General features: G+C 48.2%; 1 protein-coding gene across 1 annotated transcript; it reads right to left on the bottom strand.

Annotated features, from left to right (window-relative positions):
* Positions 1-8,953: 8,953 nt before the first annotated feature.
* Positions 8,954-15,927, bottom strand: LOC123992255 (cis-aconitate decarboxylase-like). The gene is made up of 6 exons (XM_046293432.1): positions 15,790-15,927; positions 13,358-13,415; positions 12,408-12,595; positions 11,400-11,492; positions 10,791-10,996; positions 8,954-9,899 (listed from the first exon to the last, which is right to left on the bottom strand). Exons 1-6 carry the CDS (start codon positions 15,925-15,927, stop codon positions 8,954-8,956), a joined length of 1,629 nt encoding a protein of 542 aa, XP_046149388.1.
* Positions 15,928-20,119: the final 4,192 nt, after the last annotated feature.

Here is a 20,119-nt window from a genome sequence, read left to right as displayed (position 1 = left end):
ACTCCGCCATGGCTCGCTGGCCAAAGCCTATGGGGAAATGAATGGGGTTTTGGATTAATGCTGAAAATAAGGATTTTGATAAGCACAGGTTGGGGAGATTGTATGCATTTTGTTCTATGAGATCATCTTCATCAGCTAATGTCACTTTTTGTGAAATTTGAAGCATTTATGTAAGCAGCAAAGCAAGCACAGAAAGACATCATTCATAAAGGTAGTGTTAACTGATATTATCTTACAGAACAAAACATATAAGATCTCCTAAAGCTGTCATAACCGCATTCTTTCAACATTCATTTCCCCTATAGGAATGCTGAACCAACCAGAGGAAACTCATTTCCAGTTTTTAGGACTACACGCTGGCGAGCTCTATAGAAGCCAGTTGTAGCCTACTCAGATCCCACCTACCCCTCAACGGGTACCACACCATGTCGTGCTGTATATCACCAGCAGAGGACTCTGTAACTCCATCAATAAATCCAGGTGGTAGCAAAACACTGCCTTGTAGTAAAGAGATCTCCACCAGGGTGTGCCCTAGGTTCTTCATCCAGTTCAGCATTGATAAGGGAGAGAGAAGAAATTACAGGTTATCATCTCTGTCCCAAGCAGCTATCTCTGAGGTCCAGGGAGAGCCACTCAAGCTTCCCCCGGAGCAGCTTGCCGTACAGCTACAGCACCTGGTTCAGACTCTGGCTCTGCTGGCTGGGAGAGCCTGGGTCTGGATCTGGGTCTGTCAAGTCATCCTGTGGACCAGTAGACAAATAGTCAAGTATTTGTGGAGAAAGAAAGAAAGAAAGAATGAAAGAAAAGAGAGAGAGAGAGAGAGAGAGAGAGAGAGAGAGAGAGAGAGAGAGAGAGATGGCATGAATGAAAGCTAGAGAGTGAGTGTGCATGTGTGTGTATGTCCCTTTCGGTATGTGCGTACGTGTGTGTGCGTCTTACCGTGATGTCCAGGTTGGTGACGATGTGCAGGTAGTTAGTTACTCCATGCTCCAGTCTCTCCAGCTGAGTTTGGTCTGTGTCCTCACTCTCCAACAACACCCCCAAACCCCTCTCACATCAGCATGCTTCTCCCGCAGCTAGGGAGTCACACACACATGCACGCACAAACAATCGATTTGTAACTTTATGACTTTGTGTTATATTAAAATTTAGATTTAAGTTTACATATTTCTGATGCTAGGATGACCCACTGTGAGCAACCCCTATTACTCTCTTCGGCCTGCACTGTCATCTGAGTCCCCTATTCCACCATGCTCTGACGAGCACCGAAGTGGACTCCCAACTGCGGTTATGGTTTTCGTTCTATGGAGTAGGGAGCAATATCAAGCAATCAAATTAATTTATAAAATCCTTTCTTACATCAGTCGATGTCACAAAGTGCTATATAGAAACCCAGCCTAAAACCCCAAACAGCAAGCAATGCAGATGTAGAAGCGCTGTGGCTAGGAAAAACTTCCCATAAAGGCAGGAACCTAGGATGAAACTTCGAGAGGAACCAGGCTCTGAAGGCTGTGCCGGATGGAGATTATAACAGTACATGGCCAAGATGTTCAAACATTCATAGATGACCAGCAGGGTCAAATAATAATAATCACAGTGGTTGTAGCAACAGGTCAGCACCTCAGGAGTAAATGTCAGTTGGCTTTTCATAGCGATCATTCAGAGTTAGAGACAACAGGTGCGGTAGAGAGAGAGAGTTGAAAACAGCAGGTCCGGAACAAGGTAGCACGTCCTTGTCCCGGACCTGCTGTTTAAACAACCCGGGGCTGCATTATCCACTTAGCCTGATGTGGCCCCGGGTTGTTTGAACACCCTCGTGCCTTGGTGCGTCTTTCTCGAGTTGGTCTGCACAGAGGAATTCTCTCAGAAGATCTATGGAGTAGAGCAGGACTCTCCAGTTTATCAGCTTTACGAAGGCCGCCCTTCAGGACCGAGATACACCCATGACCTGCAAAACTTGATTTTTACGAGTAGGTCACTTGCCCCCGGGCCCCTACTGGGAAGCTGTCGACTCATGGCAGCTTGTTTATGATTGATGGAGCAACAGGGAGGTAGTGTGCAATCTTTTCAGATTTAGCCACCTCGAGGGTGTCAAAGTTGACTACGTATCGCACCGTAATATCAACCTCCAAATATGCACAGTTTTTCACAAATATCTAGTCAGGTTTCTTAAGTCTCCCATTCAGCATGGAGATATGCATCTCTTTGATAAAATTCCATCTGTTGCTTTCAGCTTCCGTTACTAATAGTTCACACACCTTGTTTTGCCTATTTATGTGGGCTCCTTGGATCGACAACCATTGAACCAGGATGTTTGAGCAAGATTCATACGTGGCTGGACAGCACCTGCAAGAAGAATCCATCTCCGGCCTTCCCCTTGCGAGCATCCGGGTGGGATAAACATTGACCCTCAACTTAAGCCCATCAATGTACTGACCGTGCTTGAATTCAATGAAGAGGGATTAGCAAGTCAAGTTTTGTTGGTCTTGTCATTGCCAAAGGCCTGCATCCCCATACCTTGAGTTACCAGGCTGATCCATTTCCGCATTTCCGCATTTCCCCCCTGCCTCCATGGATTGAGCACTGCAGCGTCACTAAACCAGTTGTGTTGTTGTCAAGGGAGGGAATCTTTGTGTTGCTCCCACAGTCTGTCAATCAACTGTGCTGTGATTTATCCTCCGGGTGCACTCATCTGTTGAGTGCCACAGCCGGTGGATCTTTCTGGCCTGAATCGATGGAATCTGGCGGGCCAACTTCACGATGCCAGGCCTACCGTCTCAGTGTTTCTCATACAGCAACCCGTTACAGGTGAGAAGTGTAGACATTCCTTCACCATAGTTCCTTTCCTTCTATCTGTAAGGGAGTGTGAAATTATTGATGGAGCACCACTTGCTATAATCCAGAGCGACTTACAAATTGGTGCATTCACCTTATGGCATCCAGTGGAACAGTCACTTTACAATAGTGCATCTAAATCTTAAAGGGGGTGGTAGGGGTGAGAAGGATTACTTATCCTATCCTAGGTATTCCTTAAAGAGGTGGGGTTTCAGGTGTCTCCGGAAGGTGGTGATTGACTCCGCTGTCCTGGCGTCGTGAGGGAGTTTGTTCCACCATTGGGGGGCCAGAGCAGCGAACAGTTTTGACTGGGCTGAGCGGGAACTGTACTTCCTCAGTGGTAGGGAGGCGAGCAGGCCAGAGGTGGATGAACGCAGTGCCCTTGTTTGGGTGTAGGGCCTGATCAGAGCCTGGAGGTACTGAGGTGCCGTTCCCCTCACAGCTCCGTAGGCAAGCACCATGGTCTTGTAGTGGATGCGAGCTTCAACTGGAAGCCAGTGGAGAGAGCGGAGGAGCGGGGTGACGTGAGAGAACTTGGGAAGGTTGAACACCAGACGGGCTGCGGCGTTCTGGATGAGTTGTAGGGGTTTAATGGCACAGGCAGGGAGCCCAGCCAACAGCGAGTTGCAGTAATCCAGACGGGAGATGACAAGTGCCTGGATTAGGACCTGCGCCGCTTCCTGTGTGAGGCAGGGTCGTACTCTGCGGATGTTGTAGAGCATGAACCTACAGGAACGGGCCACCGCCTTGATGTTAGTTGAGAACGACAGGGTGTTGTCCAGGATCACGCCAAGGTTCTTAGCGCTCTGGGAGGAGGACACAATGGAGTTGTCAACCGTGATGGCGAGATCATGGAACGGGCAGTCCTTCCCCGGGAGGAAGAGCAGCTCCGTCTTGCCGAGGTTCAGCAGGCCTGTAATTTTCACCATAAAGGAACATTTCAACCATAACAGACAAAAAGAGAAAACAACATCCTCCAGTCCTTTACGTGTCTTTTGACAAATTCCAAGCGGCCTGTCATGTTCCTTTTACTGAGGAGTGCCTTCCATCTGGCCCCTCTACCATAAAGGCCTGATTGGTGGAGTGCTCCAGAGATGGTTGTCCTTCTGGAAGGTTCTCCCATCTCCACAGAGGAACTCTGGAGCTTTGTCAGAGTGACAATCAGGTTCTTGGTCATCTCCCTGACCAAGGCCCTTCTTCCACAATCCCTCAGTTTGGCCAGGCGGACAGCTCTAGGAAGAGTTTTGATGGTTCAAAACTTCTTCCATTATGGGATTAAGGAATGATGGAGGCCAGTGTGTTCTCAGGGATCTTCAATGCAACTTGGAATGCAATTTAATACCCATTTAGAGGTCAGCGCATGCCACGCACCTGCTAATATTCCTCCATAAATTAGCTAATTTTGGCAAAAAGTTGTATTTTTAGGACTGTCTCTTTCACCAAACGCTATAGACTACATATTTTCAGGCAGGTGTGCTATTAGCAATGAAAATTCTCCTGTAGCCTAACTGATGTAGGATAGTGTCATGTGTGCTCCCTCTCCGGCCTCTAGGTTACCAGGCTGCTCATTATGGCGCACACCTGTCACCATCGTTACGCACACATGTACGTCATCACACACACCTGGACTCCATCACTTCCCTGATTACCTTCCCAATATATGTCACTCCCTTTGGTTCCTTCCCCAGGTGTTATTGTTTCTGTTCCAGTGTTAAATCTGTGCGTTGTTCATGTTTTATATTGAGTTGATTTATGAAAACACTCCCTCCCTGAACTTGAATCCCGACTCTCAGTGCACATCTTTACAGATCGTGATTACAGATAGTGATTAGGCTATAGATGGCTGTAGCATGGGGTTACCCATCTGCAGTTGTTTAGGCTAGATAAAGTGTTCAGAATTTTGGCTTTGATACCATTAACAGCTTAGCATAACGATGCCACTGTGAAAAAATGACTTTATTTATTTTTATTTCACCTTTGTTTTACCGCGTAAGCTGGTTGAGGACAAGTTCTCATTTACAACTGTGACCTGGCCAAGATAAAGCAAAGCAGTGCGGCACAAACAACAACACAGAGTTACACATGGAATAAACAAACATACAGTCAATAACACAATAGAAAAAAAGAAAGTATATATACAGTGTGTACAAATGGCGTGAGGAGGTAAGGCAATAAATAGGCCATAGTAGCGATGTAATTACAATTTAGCAAATTAACACTGGGGTGATAGATGAGTAGATGGTGATGTGCAAGTAGAAATACTGGTGTGCAAAAGAGCAGAATGTAAATAAAAACAATATGGGGATGAGGTAGGTAGATTGGGTGGGCTATTTACAGATGAGCTATGTACAGCTGCAGCAATCGGTTAGCTGCTCAGATAGCTGATGTTTAAAGTTAGTAAGAGAAATATAAGTCTCCAGCTTCAGAGATTTTTGCAATTCGTTCCAGTCATTGGCAGCAGAGAACTGGAAGGAAAGGCGGCCAAATGAAGTGTTGGCTGTGGGGATGACCAGTGAGATATACCTGCTGGAGCACGTGCTACGGGTGGGTGTTGTTATCGTGACCAGTGAGCTGAGATAAGGCGGAGCTTTATCTAGCATAGACTTATAGATGACCTGGAGCCAGTGGTTCTGGGGACGAATATGTAGCGAGGGTCAGCCGACTAGAGCATACAGGTCGCAGTGGTGGGTGATATAAGGGGCTTTGGTGACAAAACTGATGGCACTGTGATCGACTGCATCCAGTTTGCTGAGTAGAGTATTGGAATCTATTTTGAAAATGTCATTGCCGAAGTCGAGGATCGGTAGAATAGTCAGTTTTACGAGGGTATGTTTGGCGGCGTGAGTGAAGGAGGCTTTGTTCCGAAATAGGAAGCCGATTCTAGATTTAATTTTGGATTGGAGATGTTTAATATGAGTCTGGAAGGAGAGTTTACAGTCTAGCCAGACACCTAGGTATTTGTAGTTGTCCACATATTCTTGGTCAGAACCGTCCAGAGAAGCAATGATAAAGCAATAAAACAATGATAACTATCCTAAACAACAGTGTACAAGGCATATTGACATTTGAGAGAGACATAAAGTGAGGCATAAAGAAATCACAGGTGTTGATTGGGAGAGCTAGCTAAGACAACAATGGGTAAAACAACAACAGCTAATCAGCTACTACAACAACAACAGGTAAAATGGCTATGAATAGGCAGAGAGGGTCGGTTTACTACACACAGGGCCTGAGTTCAAGGCAGGGGCCAACAGATGAACAAAAAATAAACAAAATGGAGTACTGTGATTAATGAACAGTCCAGCAGGCATCAGCTATGTAGCCAAGTGATCATAGGGTCCAGTGAACAGCAATAGATGGAACAGGGAAGCGGCGGGGTAGTCTCTACAACGCTAGCACGTGGGAGACACCGCGTTTAAAGTTAGCAGGCCAGGGTAACTAGAAGCGTTTGCTCCGATGTCCAGCAAAGGCCGGTTGAGGGCACAGCGGATGGAGTTATGTCGGCGGACCAGTCATGGTGGTAAGGCGGGGCACTGTGTCAACATAGGGTACAGACCAGATGGCGAAAGAGGTATTGTAGTTGTAGTAATTTTGTTTGCTAGCTGGGAGATGCGCCTGACTCGCGGCTAACTGGTGCTAGATTCGGGGCAGGGGCGTTAGCCACTATAGCCACTCGGCAGCAGCTAGCTAGCAGTGATGATCCGATGCAAAGGTCCAGAGCTTACAGCAAGGATCCGGTGGAGTAGTGGATTCTAGCCATGTTGGGGTAGAGTCCGGGAGGCATCGGCTGAATAGCCGAGTGATCACAGAGTAGGCCGGGAGGTGGGCCTGGCTCAGGGCTAGCTTCGGGGCTGGGTCACTCTGTGGCAGCTAGCTAGCTGTGATGATCAGGAGTAACGGTCCAGAGTTAACCGCAGGAATCTGGCATTGTAGTGGAGAAAACAGTCCGATACAGGCAGGCTGGCAAGTATTATCCAGGCAAAAAAAACAGCTGGTGTCTGTGCTGAAGGTAAAGGCTGCTAGCAGTGACTAACAATGACTAAATAGCTAGTAGCTAATTAGCTGGTTAGCTTCTGATGGCTAGCTTTTGATGGAGGTTCTGGCTATAAGGTCTAAAAAATAGCGGATCCATGTCACATTGGGTGAGGCGGGTTACCAGAAGGTATATTTAATTAAAAAATGGAAAAGAGATTGAAAATATATTGAAATATATACAAAAAAGACGAAAAATACTAAAAGTAAACAAGAGGACAACAAACCATGTCTGCATTGCTACGACATCTTGGAAATAAAGTCAAATAAACAGCAATGTTACTGTGTAAAACACATATGGTCAACTCTATCTGGACAGCTCGAATTCTGCTTATATCAATCTATATCATAACCGTAAAGTTCAGGTGTTGAGTCTCCAAGACCATTAATTGAGTGCTTTTGAAGTGACAGGTTGGAGCGCACCCATGCCGCTCATGAGTACAGCAACAAGTTGTCATATGGCACAATACACTTCTGATCAAATTCGACCCATGTAATCAATTAAGCTATGCCAGCCTGAACATGTTTCCAATATGTACTGTTCCATTTACAACCATGAAAACCAATAGGCTACCAAGAAAACCATAATGGAATGTATCGATTTCTATGTGGAAACATTCCGATATGCACACCCAAAAAAGTGAGCGCCAGTTTATGCTCTCACTAGAATACAGTGTCCCAACCACAATAATATACTGACCATTAGGATCTGAAATCGAGGATGAGAAAATAACATGTATATTTTCCCTTAGAAACTACAACCAGGAAAATATGTGACACTGAGTTGATGGTTCATGTTTTTACAATATCTTAAAAACAATATATTTGTTAGCAGAGTGAAAGTAGTGCTTCTGATACAGTGAGTTAAACAAAGAGGAGAAAACAGGTGAGATGCAGAGTTTTCAACCTTTTTATTTGGAGACGAAAGTATAGAATAAGAACAATACACGATTGATATAATATAAGACAGTTTAACTCCTCTCAAAATACAGAATAAGAAAATGAAGTATATTAATTGTATGTACATGTACATCTATAGCACAGCCATCCTTCAAATGAATTGTTTCCATTCTCCCAATCCACACAGAACGGTAGAGATACATTGTCAAGTAAACACAGTAAATCCATAAATGGATGCAGGAAAACGTACAGTACGTTATAATAATATAGCTTTGATTGTTTAGATCATTTAATGTACAGTTAAAGTTAATCACCTATAGTCTATCCCACCTCCCTCACATTGGAAGTAGATTCTTCATCATAACTTGTCTCACAGTAGAAAGTGTTAAAATGCTACAAGCAAAGTCCCTTCATGACACTATAGCAGACAGCAGTGGTGGGAAAAGTACCAAATTGCCATACTTGAGTAAAAGTAAAGATACCTGAACAGAAAATGACTCAAGTGAAAGTGAAAGTGAAAGTCACCCAGTAAAGTACTTATTGAGCAGAAGTCTAAAAGTATTTGATTTGAAATATACTTAAGTATCAAAAGTAAATGTAATTAAAATATATACCTTAAGTATAAAAAGTAATATTACTTTACTTCTAAAAGTAGTATTTTGTATTTATTTACGGATAGTCAGGGGCACACTTCAACACGCAGACATCATTTACAAAAGAAGCATTTGTGTTTAGTGAGTCCACCAAATCAGAGGCAGTAGGGATGAGCAGGGATGATCTCTTGATAAGTGTGTGAATTGGATCATTTTTCTGTCCTGTTAAGCATTCAAAATGTATTTTACTATGCAAGTCCGTAATAAGAACAAATTCTTATTTTCAACAACGGCCTAGGAACAGTGGGTTAACTGCCTTGTTCAGGGGCAGAACAGGAGATCTTGTACCTTGTCAGCTCAGAGATTCGATCTTGCAACCTTTCGGATACTAGTCCAACACTCGAACCATTAGGCTATGATGCCATTCACTATGTTGTGGTGAATGTAGTGAAATAAAATTAAAAGTTGCTAAAAATATAAATAGTAAAGTACAGATCCCCCCAAAAACCTGATGTGAAATGCAGAAAGATCGGCTGGTCAGAACAGAGTGATGTGATGAGGTGTATGTTTGTGTGTGTGTGTGTGTGTGTGTTTCACTGCAGCTGTGCCAGTAGAGGAGAGCAGTCCTCCAGTCTGTCCAGTCCCTCTACAGCCTCAATCAGCTCCTCCACCTTTTCCCTGGGTAGGACCGCACCAGCGTTGTTACAGAACTTCTTCTTCAGGCTCTCATTGGTCAGCGGGTTGCGCCAGTGACCATAGAAAGTATCACAGCGTCCCTTCAGCACATCTCCACCCACCAGCGTCACCTGCACCTCGCCATACATGTTGTCAAAGTTAGCCGGGTTGTCATGGGGATGCTCAACGCGTACACGCCCCAGCAAGGCCAGCAGGTCGGGTCGCTGTAGTGCCTCCTGGGAGAATGAGAACACGGTGACCTCCCCATCCAGCAGTGCAGAACAAGCATTGAACTGGAAGGAGTGTCTGGCCTGGTGCTCCGACTCCGGGAATGGACGGTTAATGTACTTGGAGTGGGGAACCCTCAGCAAGATGTCCTGCACCTGACCTACGACCTGTGACCCTCGCCCCATCCCCTGTGACCCCAGCTCCCCCAGCAGTAGCTTGTGCACTGAGGCAGCAGCGTCGGCCACCCAGTGCATCCCCAGGTGGGCTGGGAACCTCTTGAACCCCATGTCCTGGTCCTCCAGTAGGAACCGCAACCCCGCGTCCTCTGGAGAGGTCAAAGGCTGTGGGGCGTAGTCCTCGTAGAAGGCACTGAACCCTGCAACCCCGGAGGTGTCATCCAGGACCCTAGGAGAGGCCTCCAGTCCTATTGAGGACAGCAGAGCCGCCTCCAGCCCCAGCCGCGCAGCGTTTCCGATGTGGAGGGGTTTAGACTGGGTGGCCGCATTCGCCATGGGGGCTCCTGATAGGCTGGCAGCGATGGCCAGGGCGTGGCTACACTGAGAGCGTTCCAGAGAGAGGAGGCGGGCGCAGGCTGCAGCACTACCCAGAGTACCCACGACGGTGGGGGGGTGGAATCTGGAGGGAGGGTAGGGGTGTGGAGGGGGGGTGGAGAGAGGGAGGGACGGAGGGAGGGGGGGACAGAGAGATATCAGATGTTTTGGAAGCACAGGTTGATGACTAAACTAAAACTAAAATAAACATGTCTATTTTAGTAGCAGCCTAATTGAGTAATGTTGAGTAAAGTGACTGTCTCAGTCATTATTAAATGATTCCTGGGCCAGTGAGTACAAGTGTCTGTCTAGCAGGTTGACGTTTATTGTCGTGGATCTTGTCCTGAAGGCAGAACTGAGCGCTTTCCCCTTAGATAGGCCAGCTGCAAAATCAAAATTGGCTATATTCATGAAAACAAATATTAGCTTCTTGGTCTTAATTTAAGGTTAGACTTAGGCAATAGGGATAGCAGTGTGGTTAAGGTTGCGGTTAGGTTTCAAATCTGATTGTATGGCTTTGTGCCTGTGCCAAATAGTGACCACTCTGCAGAGCTGCCTCCAGAACAAGATTCCTGATCAAAAACGCTAACCTGCATTTGTCTAAAGTGAGGACAGGTGTCTGTCTAGTGCAGAATGGAATACTACTGGACAGGACAGCCATCTGGTCTATACAGTTTAGGTCTGCCTAGGGAGGAGAGGCTGAGAGTCTGTTTTAGTGGTATTGAGGGATTTGACAAATGATAAGTAATTTCACCGCATTCTCACAGTGTAAACACAGTAGAACGGCTGTAATGGTGTTTAAACACCTATGTCCGAGAGAATCCACCTGTTAAACTAAACGAATTAGACTAGCCACTGAGCCTCTCCTATCCCAGAGACAGGCTGGTAGAATACCACACAAACAGACCTGTAGGCATTGAGAATACTTTATTTTACAGCACCATAGAGAGCACCAGAGAAATGGTCCAGTCCTCACCTCTTGGGGATATTCTGAGCCTCGTTGGAGAACCTCATCAGGCGTCCCTGGACCTCTATCCCAACGTTGAAGGCCAACAGGAAGTCTCGCCCACTAGGCTTTCTGTTGTTGGGCAGCATATCGCTGACTGCCAGTAGGGCAGGAAGGACCGCCCCCGACGGGTGAGTAGCAGGGTGCCAGGTGTCGTCAAAGTCCATGGAGTGAGTCTGTACAGGACAACCGGCACGCAACAGGCACACAATAGGCACAGTTAGCCCAGACACAGCAGACAACAGATAAACAGAAGGTGAAGGTTGAGGGTTTCCTTTTTCCAGGTTGTGTGGCTGAATGATTGTGGTGGTGGTGGTGATGTGGTATAAGACCAAGTCCATATTATGGCAATAACATCTCAAATAAGCAACAGGAACAACATTCCATCACTACTTTAAGACATGAAGGTATCTGTGGTACACGAGCAATGGACATTAGATCTGTACTTTGTTCTGATGAGTCATAATTTTAGATTTTTGGTTCCTACCACCTGGTTCCTACTGTCTCTCCGCTACAGTGTCTATGCTCTTCTACCTTACATATATCTACACTCATGTCTATATAGATGTATCTACTCACGGCCACTCCGTTGACGAAGGCAGCAAGGGTTGGGGAGAGTCTGGTTCCTCTGCGTCCGTAAACAGAACTGACGTCATCGGGAGCATACATGTGCTGCAGGACACAGGAGAGACAGTAGGGAGAGGTAGAGAGAAAGAACAGACGGATAACATAACTGTTAAAACAACCTGTTTTACTCCTCTTCCTAACAACACTGTGTCCATATCACACTGTGTTTCCACACAGCTACACATGAACTTAATCACCATTTTTTAAAAACCTTTATTTAACCAGGCAAGTCAGTTAAGAACAGCTCGGGGGTTTGAACTTGCAACCTTCCGGTTACTAGTACAACGCTCTAACCACTAGGCTACCCTGCCGCCCTGTGGGGACTGTGAGTGACCAATTTTTACAGAGTGCATTCCTTCATTCCTGTCCTGACTAAGTGATGACAGAGTGTCTGCCTCTAACAGTTATGTAGTCTGTCAACTGTCTCTGTCTAACCTTAACCCTAGTTCCAGTGACTGTGTGTTGTCTGCAGGCTGTCTCTTACAGACTGTCACAACACTGGGCTGGACTCATAGAGCTGTCAGTAAGGGAAGCCCTTGCCTCTTCACGTTGTGTCCTCTCCTTCATCTGCACTGGTGTGCCAACCTGGTAGACTGACATCACTACAAGCTATCTGCTTTCACACCAGTTAGGGGTAGGGTGAAGGGTGAAGGGAAGGAGACGAGGAGAAAAGGAAGCTGAAAGATGCTGGTTCAAGTCCCAGGCGACACAAAAATGGGAATGGAACTGAACTAGCAGCTGAGAAGCTGCTCGTCTCTGAGCCCATACACCATCGCCTGCCGTTGGGCCCTTGAGCAAGGCACTTAACCCCCCACAATTGCTCTGCATCCAGGGGCGCTCTGTGCAGCTGACCCTGTGCCTCTCAACGTGTGTGCGTGTGTATATCGGGTGTTGGGAAAGGCAGAAGACAAGTTTCTGTTGTAACCAATGGACAATAAAGTATCCATTCTATTATCTCACCTGACAGTGTTGTAGGGCCAACTGGAAGACGTGTGTGGTGCTGCCCAGTAGTCCCACTCCGATGGAGTCCAGAACCATCCTCTTGCTACGGTGGAGCAGGGTGGGGGTCAGGTGGTGGGGCTGGACACCCTGGATAAACTGTCCAAAACTGTCCGTCACACTGTCCTCTGAGGCTGGACGTTGTATCACTGGAAGGAAGGAGAAGAGGAGGGGATGGGAGGAAATTAAGAGTGATGAGGAGGATGACGAGGAGAGAAGGAGGAGGAGGGGAAGGAGAGGAGGAGGCGGAGGGGGAGTGAGGGGTGAGGGAGGAGAGGTGGAAAGGGGAAGGAATAAAGGGGGAGAGGAGGAGGAGGGAGGGAAAGGGGGAGAGGTGTTGACGAGGACGAGGAGAGGGGGGAAGAAGGGAGACGAGGACAGGAGGAGACAGGAATGTTTAAAACCTCCCCATTATGTTCTAAGCTCAGTTTATTCACGTCTGAACTGAGACGGAGAAACAGAGGAGAGTTAGAGAACCAACACAGACAGCCTATGTCAATGTAGGTCTATGTAGCCTAGGTCTATGTACAGTATAGACCTGACCAACACATCCTGTATGAATAGAACAGAACATACCAATATTTACTACTGTCAAACATAAGCTTTCTCATATCCAAGCCAGAAAGAAACACTTAGCTAACATGTTTGTGTGTGTGTGTGTGTGTGTGTGTGTGTGTGTGTGTGTGTGTGTGTGTGTGTGTGTGTGTGTGTGTGTGTGTGTGTGTGTGTGTGTGTGTGTGTGTGTGTGTGTGTGTGTGTGTGTGTGTGTGTGTGTGTGTGTGTGTGTGTGTGTGTGTGTGTGTGTGTGTGTGTGTGTGTGTGTTTTGATATTGTGATAAAGGAAAATCCTAACACAGGATGGAGACAGCAGAGAGTACACAGTACAGAGTAGAGTGCTGAGCAGAGCTTACCTTCCACAGCAGACTGGTGGAGTCCTCTCAGTGTAGCAGACATGGGTCTGAAAGATCTCTGACAAACACACAAACAGACAGCCGTATGTCAGTAATACAGTCCTGACAGACGGATAGAGAGAAAGATAGAGAGAATGAACATAAAACAGCATGGGGAGCTGTGTGTAGCCTGGTGTGACGTGCGTCATTAAAACAGAATTCCCCATGACTACATCAAATTATTTTTAAAAACACCTGATCGTATAAGATGATAAAGCTTGAGTCTTGAAGTATTCACCATACAAATCACAGACAGACATACATACATACCACTTTATTCTCTCTCGGCTTCCAACCTCACACACTGACGGTCAGTGGAATAGAGAGAGACTAACATATATCAATGTAGGATTAATCAGTTAATGCATGGTGTCCATATTGCTCATATTACAGCCACACACATCACCAACAGTCAACAACATCCTTTCTAGGTCTCTAACCAGACACACTGACAGGGAATGGGATAGAGAGAGACCCATACTATAAATATCAATCATTTCATATAATTCTCATATAGGTTATATGCATAGTGTGACAATAGTGACTGGTGCTTACCTGTACTTTGAAGAGCATGTTCTCTGTCTGTTGTCACTCTCTCTGTGGTTAAATTCTTCCCTCGTTGTTTGACTGTCTGTCCTCTGTTTTGTCGTTTTGGGCTCTTCTCTCTATTTGTCCTCCTCTCAATTCTTATTTCTCTTCCTCGTAGATCTGTTGGTGAGATGGAGGGATAGATGAATGGATGGAGGAGGAGTATATGTGGAAGAGGAGGCAGGTTGTCTCTCAGGTGAAGCCTGTCAGTCTTTTATACTTCAGAGGGACAAAGATCCCCAATACTGGGCAGGGAGGGGAGGGAGAGGGATGGAGGGGCAGGGAGGGGGCCTGAGAGGGGCAGGAGGGGGGGGGCAGATAAGGGTGGGAGGGGCATACAGGGGGACAGAGAGATGCAGGAAATTCCACAAACAAGAACCTCTACTCTGATAACAAGCTGGGATTTTCCCTCACTATCATCAGCATCAGGAGGAAGACATTTTCCTCTTAGGTAAGGTGTGATGTTATACTCCAGAGAGATAAAGATCCCTGATACAGGACAGAGAGGGGCAGGGGGGGTCATTCCACCAATTTGGTGCCTTATGAGATGTGTGACTTGGTGGAGCAAAAAAATGTCATAAAGAGCATATGTTGAACCTAATAAAAACAAGTTAACTCATCTCAAGAGGTTAAATAAATAATGTGTAAAAAAAGTATCAGGATTGACAATTTCACCTTAAATCAGCCATAAATTCCCTTGTGACAATGGGATGGAAGCTTGTGTGCAACAGGGAGGGGCAATTCAATGCAAGTAAAAAATGCAAATAAAAGTGAATTGTTGAAACATGTTTAGCCTGTTTATCTATGGATAACAGGGTTGACGTGTTCTGATCCACCCACCCAGTTTTTCACCACAAAATGGTTTTAAAAAAAAGAGTAGAACCAGTCCACCTGTTTTACACTGATTTGACTATTAGATGTTCAATGTCTCTTTTGAAAACATTGTTTAAAAGGAATAGTTTCACCATATTAAAACAAGAGTTCAGTTCAGATGACCGGTTGATCTTAAAATGAGGGCTAGGTTTATTTGCATTTTTTTAAACCTTTATTTCATTAATCTTCAGAACATACATTGTCAACGCAACAAAATAACTAGGGCTTTACAGATGAAAGATGGCGCCGAAAGATAGGGCAGCCGCGCTTCCAGCCCCTAAGCAACTTATTTTTTTACAATAATTTCACTACACTGACAATTCTTTATTTAACATTTATTTTTTATTTCACCTTTATTTAACCAGGTAAGCTAGTTGAAAACAAGATCTCATTTCCAACTGCAACCTGACATCTGCTAAACATGTGTATGTGTCACGTTCATTGAATGGAGGAGACCAAGGCGCAGCGTGATATGAATACATCTTCTATATTTAGTGAAGAAAGAACACTAAATCAAACTTACAAAGCACCGTGACGCTATATATAAACAGTGCAGACAGGCAACTAGACATAGACAATAACCCACGAGTTACCCAAAGATGGCTGCCTAAATATGGTTCCCAATCAGAGACACACCTGCCTCTAATTGAGAACCAATCTAGGCAACCATAGACATATATAACACCTAGATAGTCAACAACCCCAAAAACCTACAAAGCCCCTAGACAGTTGAAAAAAACACATACATCACCCATGTCACAACCTGACCTAACCAAAAAAGAATGAAAATTAAGAATACTCAGGTCAGGGCGTGACAGTACCCCCCCCACAAAGGTGCGGACTCCAGCCGCAAAACCTAATCTAAAGGGGAGGGTCCGGGTGGGCCTTTTTCACAGCGTTGGCACGGGTGCAGGACGTGGACCCCGCTCTACCTCAGTCTTGGCCCACTTAGGTGGCGCCTCTGGAGCGGGGACCCTCACAGCGGGCCTCAGACTGAAGATCATCGTAGAGGGCGTCACTGGACTGAGGAGCGGCTCTGACAGTTCCGGACAAGAGGGAGATTCCAGCATCGCCGGCGTGACAGACGGTATCGGCAGCTCCTGGTTGGCTGACGGATCTGGAGTCTTCTGGCTGGCTGGCGGACCCGGACTGGAGGGAGACTATGGTGGATCCGGACTGGAGGGAGACTCTGGCGGATCCGGACTGGAGGGAGACTCTGGCGGATCCGGACTGGAGGGAGACTCTGGCGGATCCGGACTGGAAGGAGACTCTGGCGGATCCGGACTGGAAGGAGACTCTGGCGGATCCGGACTGCGACCCGTCGTGGGAGGTTCCGGACTGCGACCCGTCATGGTAGGTTCCGGACTGCGACCCGTCGTGGTAGGTTCCGGACTGCGACCCGTCATGGTAGGTTCCGGACTGCGGCCCGACGTAGGAGGTTCCGGTATGCGGCCCGTCGTAGGAGGTTCCGGTCTACGGCCCGACGTAGGAGGTTCCGGTCTGCGGCCCAACGTAGGAGGTTCCGGTATGCGGCCCGTCGTAGGAGGTTCCGGTCTGCGGCCCGACGTAGGAGGTTCCGGTCTGCGGCCCGTCGTAGGAGGTTCCGGTCTGCGGCCCGACGTAGGAGGTTCCGGTCTGCGGCCAGACGTAGGATGTTCCGGTATGCGGCCCACCGTAGGAGGTTCCGGTCTGCGGCCCGTCGTAGAAGGTTCCGGTCTGTAGACTGTTGCCGGACGCTCTGGGCTGGGTACTGTAGCCGGACGCTCTGGGCTGGGTACTGTAGCCGGACGCTCTGGACTGGGTACTGTAGCCGGACGCTCTGGACTGGGTACTGTTGCCGGACGCTCTGGGCTGGGTACTGTTGCCGGACGCTCTGGGCTGGGTACTGTTGCCGGACGCTCTGGGCTGGGTACTGTTGCCGGACGCTCTGGGCTGGGTACTGTTGCCGGACGCTCTGGGCTGGGTACTGTTGCCGGACGCTCTGGGCTGGGTACTGTTGCCGGACGCTCTGGACTGGGTACTGTTGCCGGACGCTCTGGGCTGGGTACTGTTGCCGGACGCTCTGGGCTGGGTACTGTTGCGGACGCTCTGGGCTGGGTACTGTTGCCGGACGCTCTGGGCTGGGTACTGTTGCTGGACGCTCTGGGCTGGGTACTGTTGCCGGACGCCCTGGGCTGGGTACTGTTGCCGGACGCTCTGGACTGGGTACTGTAGCCGGACGCTCTGGGCTGGGTACTGTTGCCGGACGCTCTGGGCTGGGTACTGTTGCCGGACGCTCTGGGCTGGGTACTGTTGCCGGACGCTCTGGGCTGGGTACTGTAGCCGGACGCTCTGGACTGGGTACTGTTGCCGGACGCTCTGGGCTGGGTACTGTTGCCGGACGCTCTGGACTGGGTACTGTTGCCGGACGCTCTGGGCTGGGTACTGTTGCCGGACGCTCTGGGCTGGGTACTGTTGCCGGACGCTCTGGGCTGGGTACTGTTGCCGGACGCTCTGGGCTGGGTACTGTTGCCGGACGCTCTGGGCTGGGTACTGTTGCCGGACGCTCTGGGCTGGGTACTGTTGCCGGACGCTCTGGGCTGGGTACTGTTGCCGGACGCTCTGGGCTGGGTACTGTTGCCGGACGCTCTGGGCTGGGTACTGTTGCCGGACGCTCTGGGCTGGGTAATGTTGCCGGACGCTTTGGACTGGGGTACTGTAGCCGGACGCTCTGGGCTGGGTACTGTTGCCGGACGCTCTGGGCTGACGAGGCGCACTGTAGGCTTGGTGCGTGGTGCCGGCACTGGTGGTACCGGGCTGGAGACACGCACATCAGGGCGAGTGCGGGGAGAAGGAACAGGGCATACTGGACTGCCGAGTCGCACTATAGGCCTGGTGCGTGGTGCCGGCACTGGAGGTACCGGGGACACGCACCTCAGGGCAAGTGCGAGGAGCAGGAACAGGGAGTACTTGAACCCTGGAGGTGCACTGGTGGCCTGGTGCCGGCACTGGTGGTACTGAACCGAGGACACACACCTCAGGGCGAGTGTGGGGAGGAGGAACAGGATGTACTGGGCTGTGGAGGCATACTGGAGGTCTGGTGCGTGGTGTTGGCACTGGTGGTACTGGATAGACCGGACCGTGAAGACGCACTGGAGGTCTCGAGCTAATGGCCTGCACAACCCGTCCTGGCTGTATGGTGACTCTCGCCCGGCACGTGCGGGGCGCAGGCACAGGACGCACTGGGCTGTGCAGACATATGGGAGACACAGTGCGCAACGTCTGTGCAGGATATCCTGGCCCAAGGAGACACACTGGCTGTTTGGAGAGCAGGAATGGCACCATCTGCCCTGGCTGGATCCACACCCTAATTGATCCACAAGATCGGTGCAGTCAAAAACAGGATTTTTCTGTGTTTAATATACACTGAGAGTACAATGCTCTTTCCATGGCATAGACTAACCGGTTTGACTGTGTCAAGAACTGCAGCACTGCTGTCACGCCCTGGCCTTAGTTATCATTGTTTTCTTTATTATTTTGGTTAGTCCAGGGTGTGATATGGGTGATTTATTTATGTTTTGCCTTGTCTAGTGGTTTTTGTAGATTTTTGGGGTTGTGTTCAGTTTAGGTAAGTCTATGGTTGCCTAGATTGGTTCTCAATCAGAGGCAGGTGTTTATTGTTGTCTCTGATTGGGAACCATATTTAGGCAGCCATATTCTTTGGGTATTTTGTGGGTGATTGTTTCCTGTTTTCGTGTTTACTGCACCAGGTAGGACTGATACGGTTTTCACGTTTATTGTTTTGTAGTTTGTTTATGTTTGAGTTTTCTTATTAAAGAACCATGAACTATAACCATGCTGCGTTTTGGTCTGCCTCACCTTCCCAGGAAGAAAGCCATGACAACTGCTGTGTATTTTACACTCAACAGCTTCCCGTGTGTATCAAGAATGGTCCACCACCCAAAGGACAACCAACCAATTTGACATGACTGTGGGAAGCGTTGGACACCGTTTAGAGTCCATACCCGACTAATTGAGGGCGAAAAAGGGGATGCAACAGTTTGTAAATAAGAATTTGTTCTAAACTGACTTGCCGAGTTAAACAAAGGTTAAATAAAAATAACTCAATGTACCTAATGTTTTGTACACTCAGTGTATATTTTCCCACTGAGGTCGGAATAACACTGAAGTTAGTGTAAGAACTGTTTGAAACCTGTTTTGGTGGGATGGAGTTTAGGCCTGTCTGTTGACAGCACCAGGTGGTAAATGAGTTAATAGACCAGTTGCAAACATCCCTGCCAATAACACATTTCCTGTTTTCCCCTCCCCACATCCATACAGTCCGAGCAACATTTTTGCTAAAGAAATTGCTCTTTACTAAGAAGCAATTTTTGTTAATTTTTCACAATTCTAATTGAGAACAATCACATGAGAACGGCTGCATTGGCACTCATTTCATGGAACAACCCAGGTAAGGTATGATGTCACCTCTCGAGGGGTGAGGGCGTAAGAACTCAGGATGGGATATTAATGTTGACAAACTTTCTTCCAGAACATCTGGCAAGCAACGTCCTCTCTCTGTTCGATCAAACTCATCTGAGCATCATCATCAGCTAGTAGTGGTAGCAGCCTCCTGTCTCTCTAGGCAGCAGCCTCTCATCTCTCTAGGCAGCAGCCTCTCATCTCTCTAGGCAGCAGCCTCTCATCTCTCTAGGCAGCAGCCTCTCATCTCTCCAGGCAGCAGCCTCTCATCTCTCCAGGCAGCAGCCTCCCATCTCTCCAGGCAGCAGCCTCCCATCTCTCCAGGCAGCAGCCTCCCATCTCTCCAGGCAGCAGCCTCCCATCTCTCCAGGCAGCAGCCTCCCATCTCTCCAGGCAGCAGCCTCCCATCTCTCCAGGCAGCAGCCTCCCATCTCTCCAGGCAGCAGCCTCTCATCTCTCCAGGCAGCAGCCTCCCATCTCTCTAGGCAGCAGCCTCCCATCTCTCTAGGCAGCAGCCTCCCATCTCTCTAGGCAGCAGCCTCCCATCTCTCTAGGCAGCAGCCTCCCATCTCTCTAGGCAGCAGCCTCCCATCTCTAGGCAGCAGCAGGCAGCAGCCTCCCATCTCTCTAGGCAGCAGCCTCCCATCTCTCTAGGCAGCAGCCTCCCATCTCTCTAGGCAGCAGCCTCCCATCTCTCTAGGCAGCAGCCTCCCATCTCTCTAGGCAGCAGCCTCCCATCTCTCTAGGCAGCAGCCTCCCATCTCTCTAGGCAGCAGCCTCCCATCTCTCTAGGCAGCAGCT

This window comes from Oncorhynchus gorbuscha, linkage group LG13 (genome assembly GCF_021184085.1).
Source record: "Oncorhynchus gorbuscha isolate QuinsamMale2020 ecotype Even-year linkage group LG13, OgorEven_v1.0, whole genome shotgun sequence".
Taxonomy (NCBI): domain Eukaryota; kingdom Metazoa; phylum Chordata; class Actinopteri; order Salmoniformes; family Salmonidae; genus Oncorhynchus; species Oncorhynchus gorbuscha.
The sequence above is the reverse complement of the archived record's forward strand: the minus strand, read 5'-3'. Positions and strand labels throughout refer to the sequence as shown.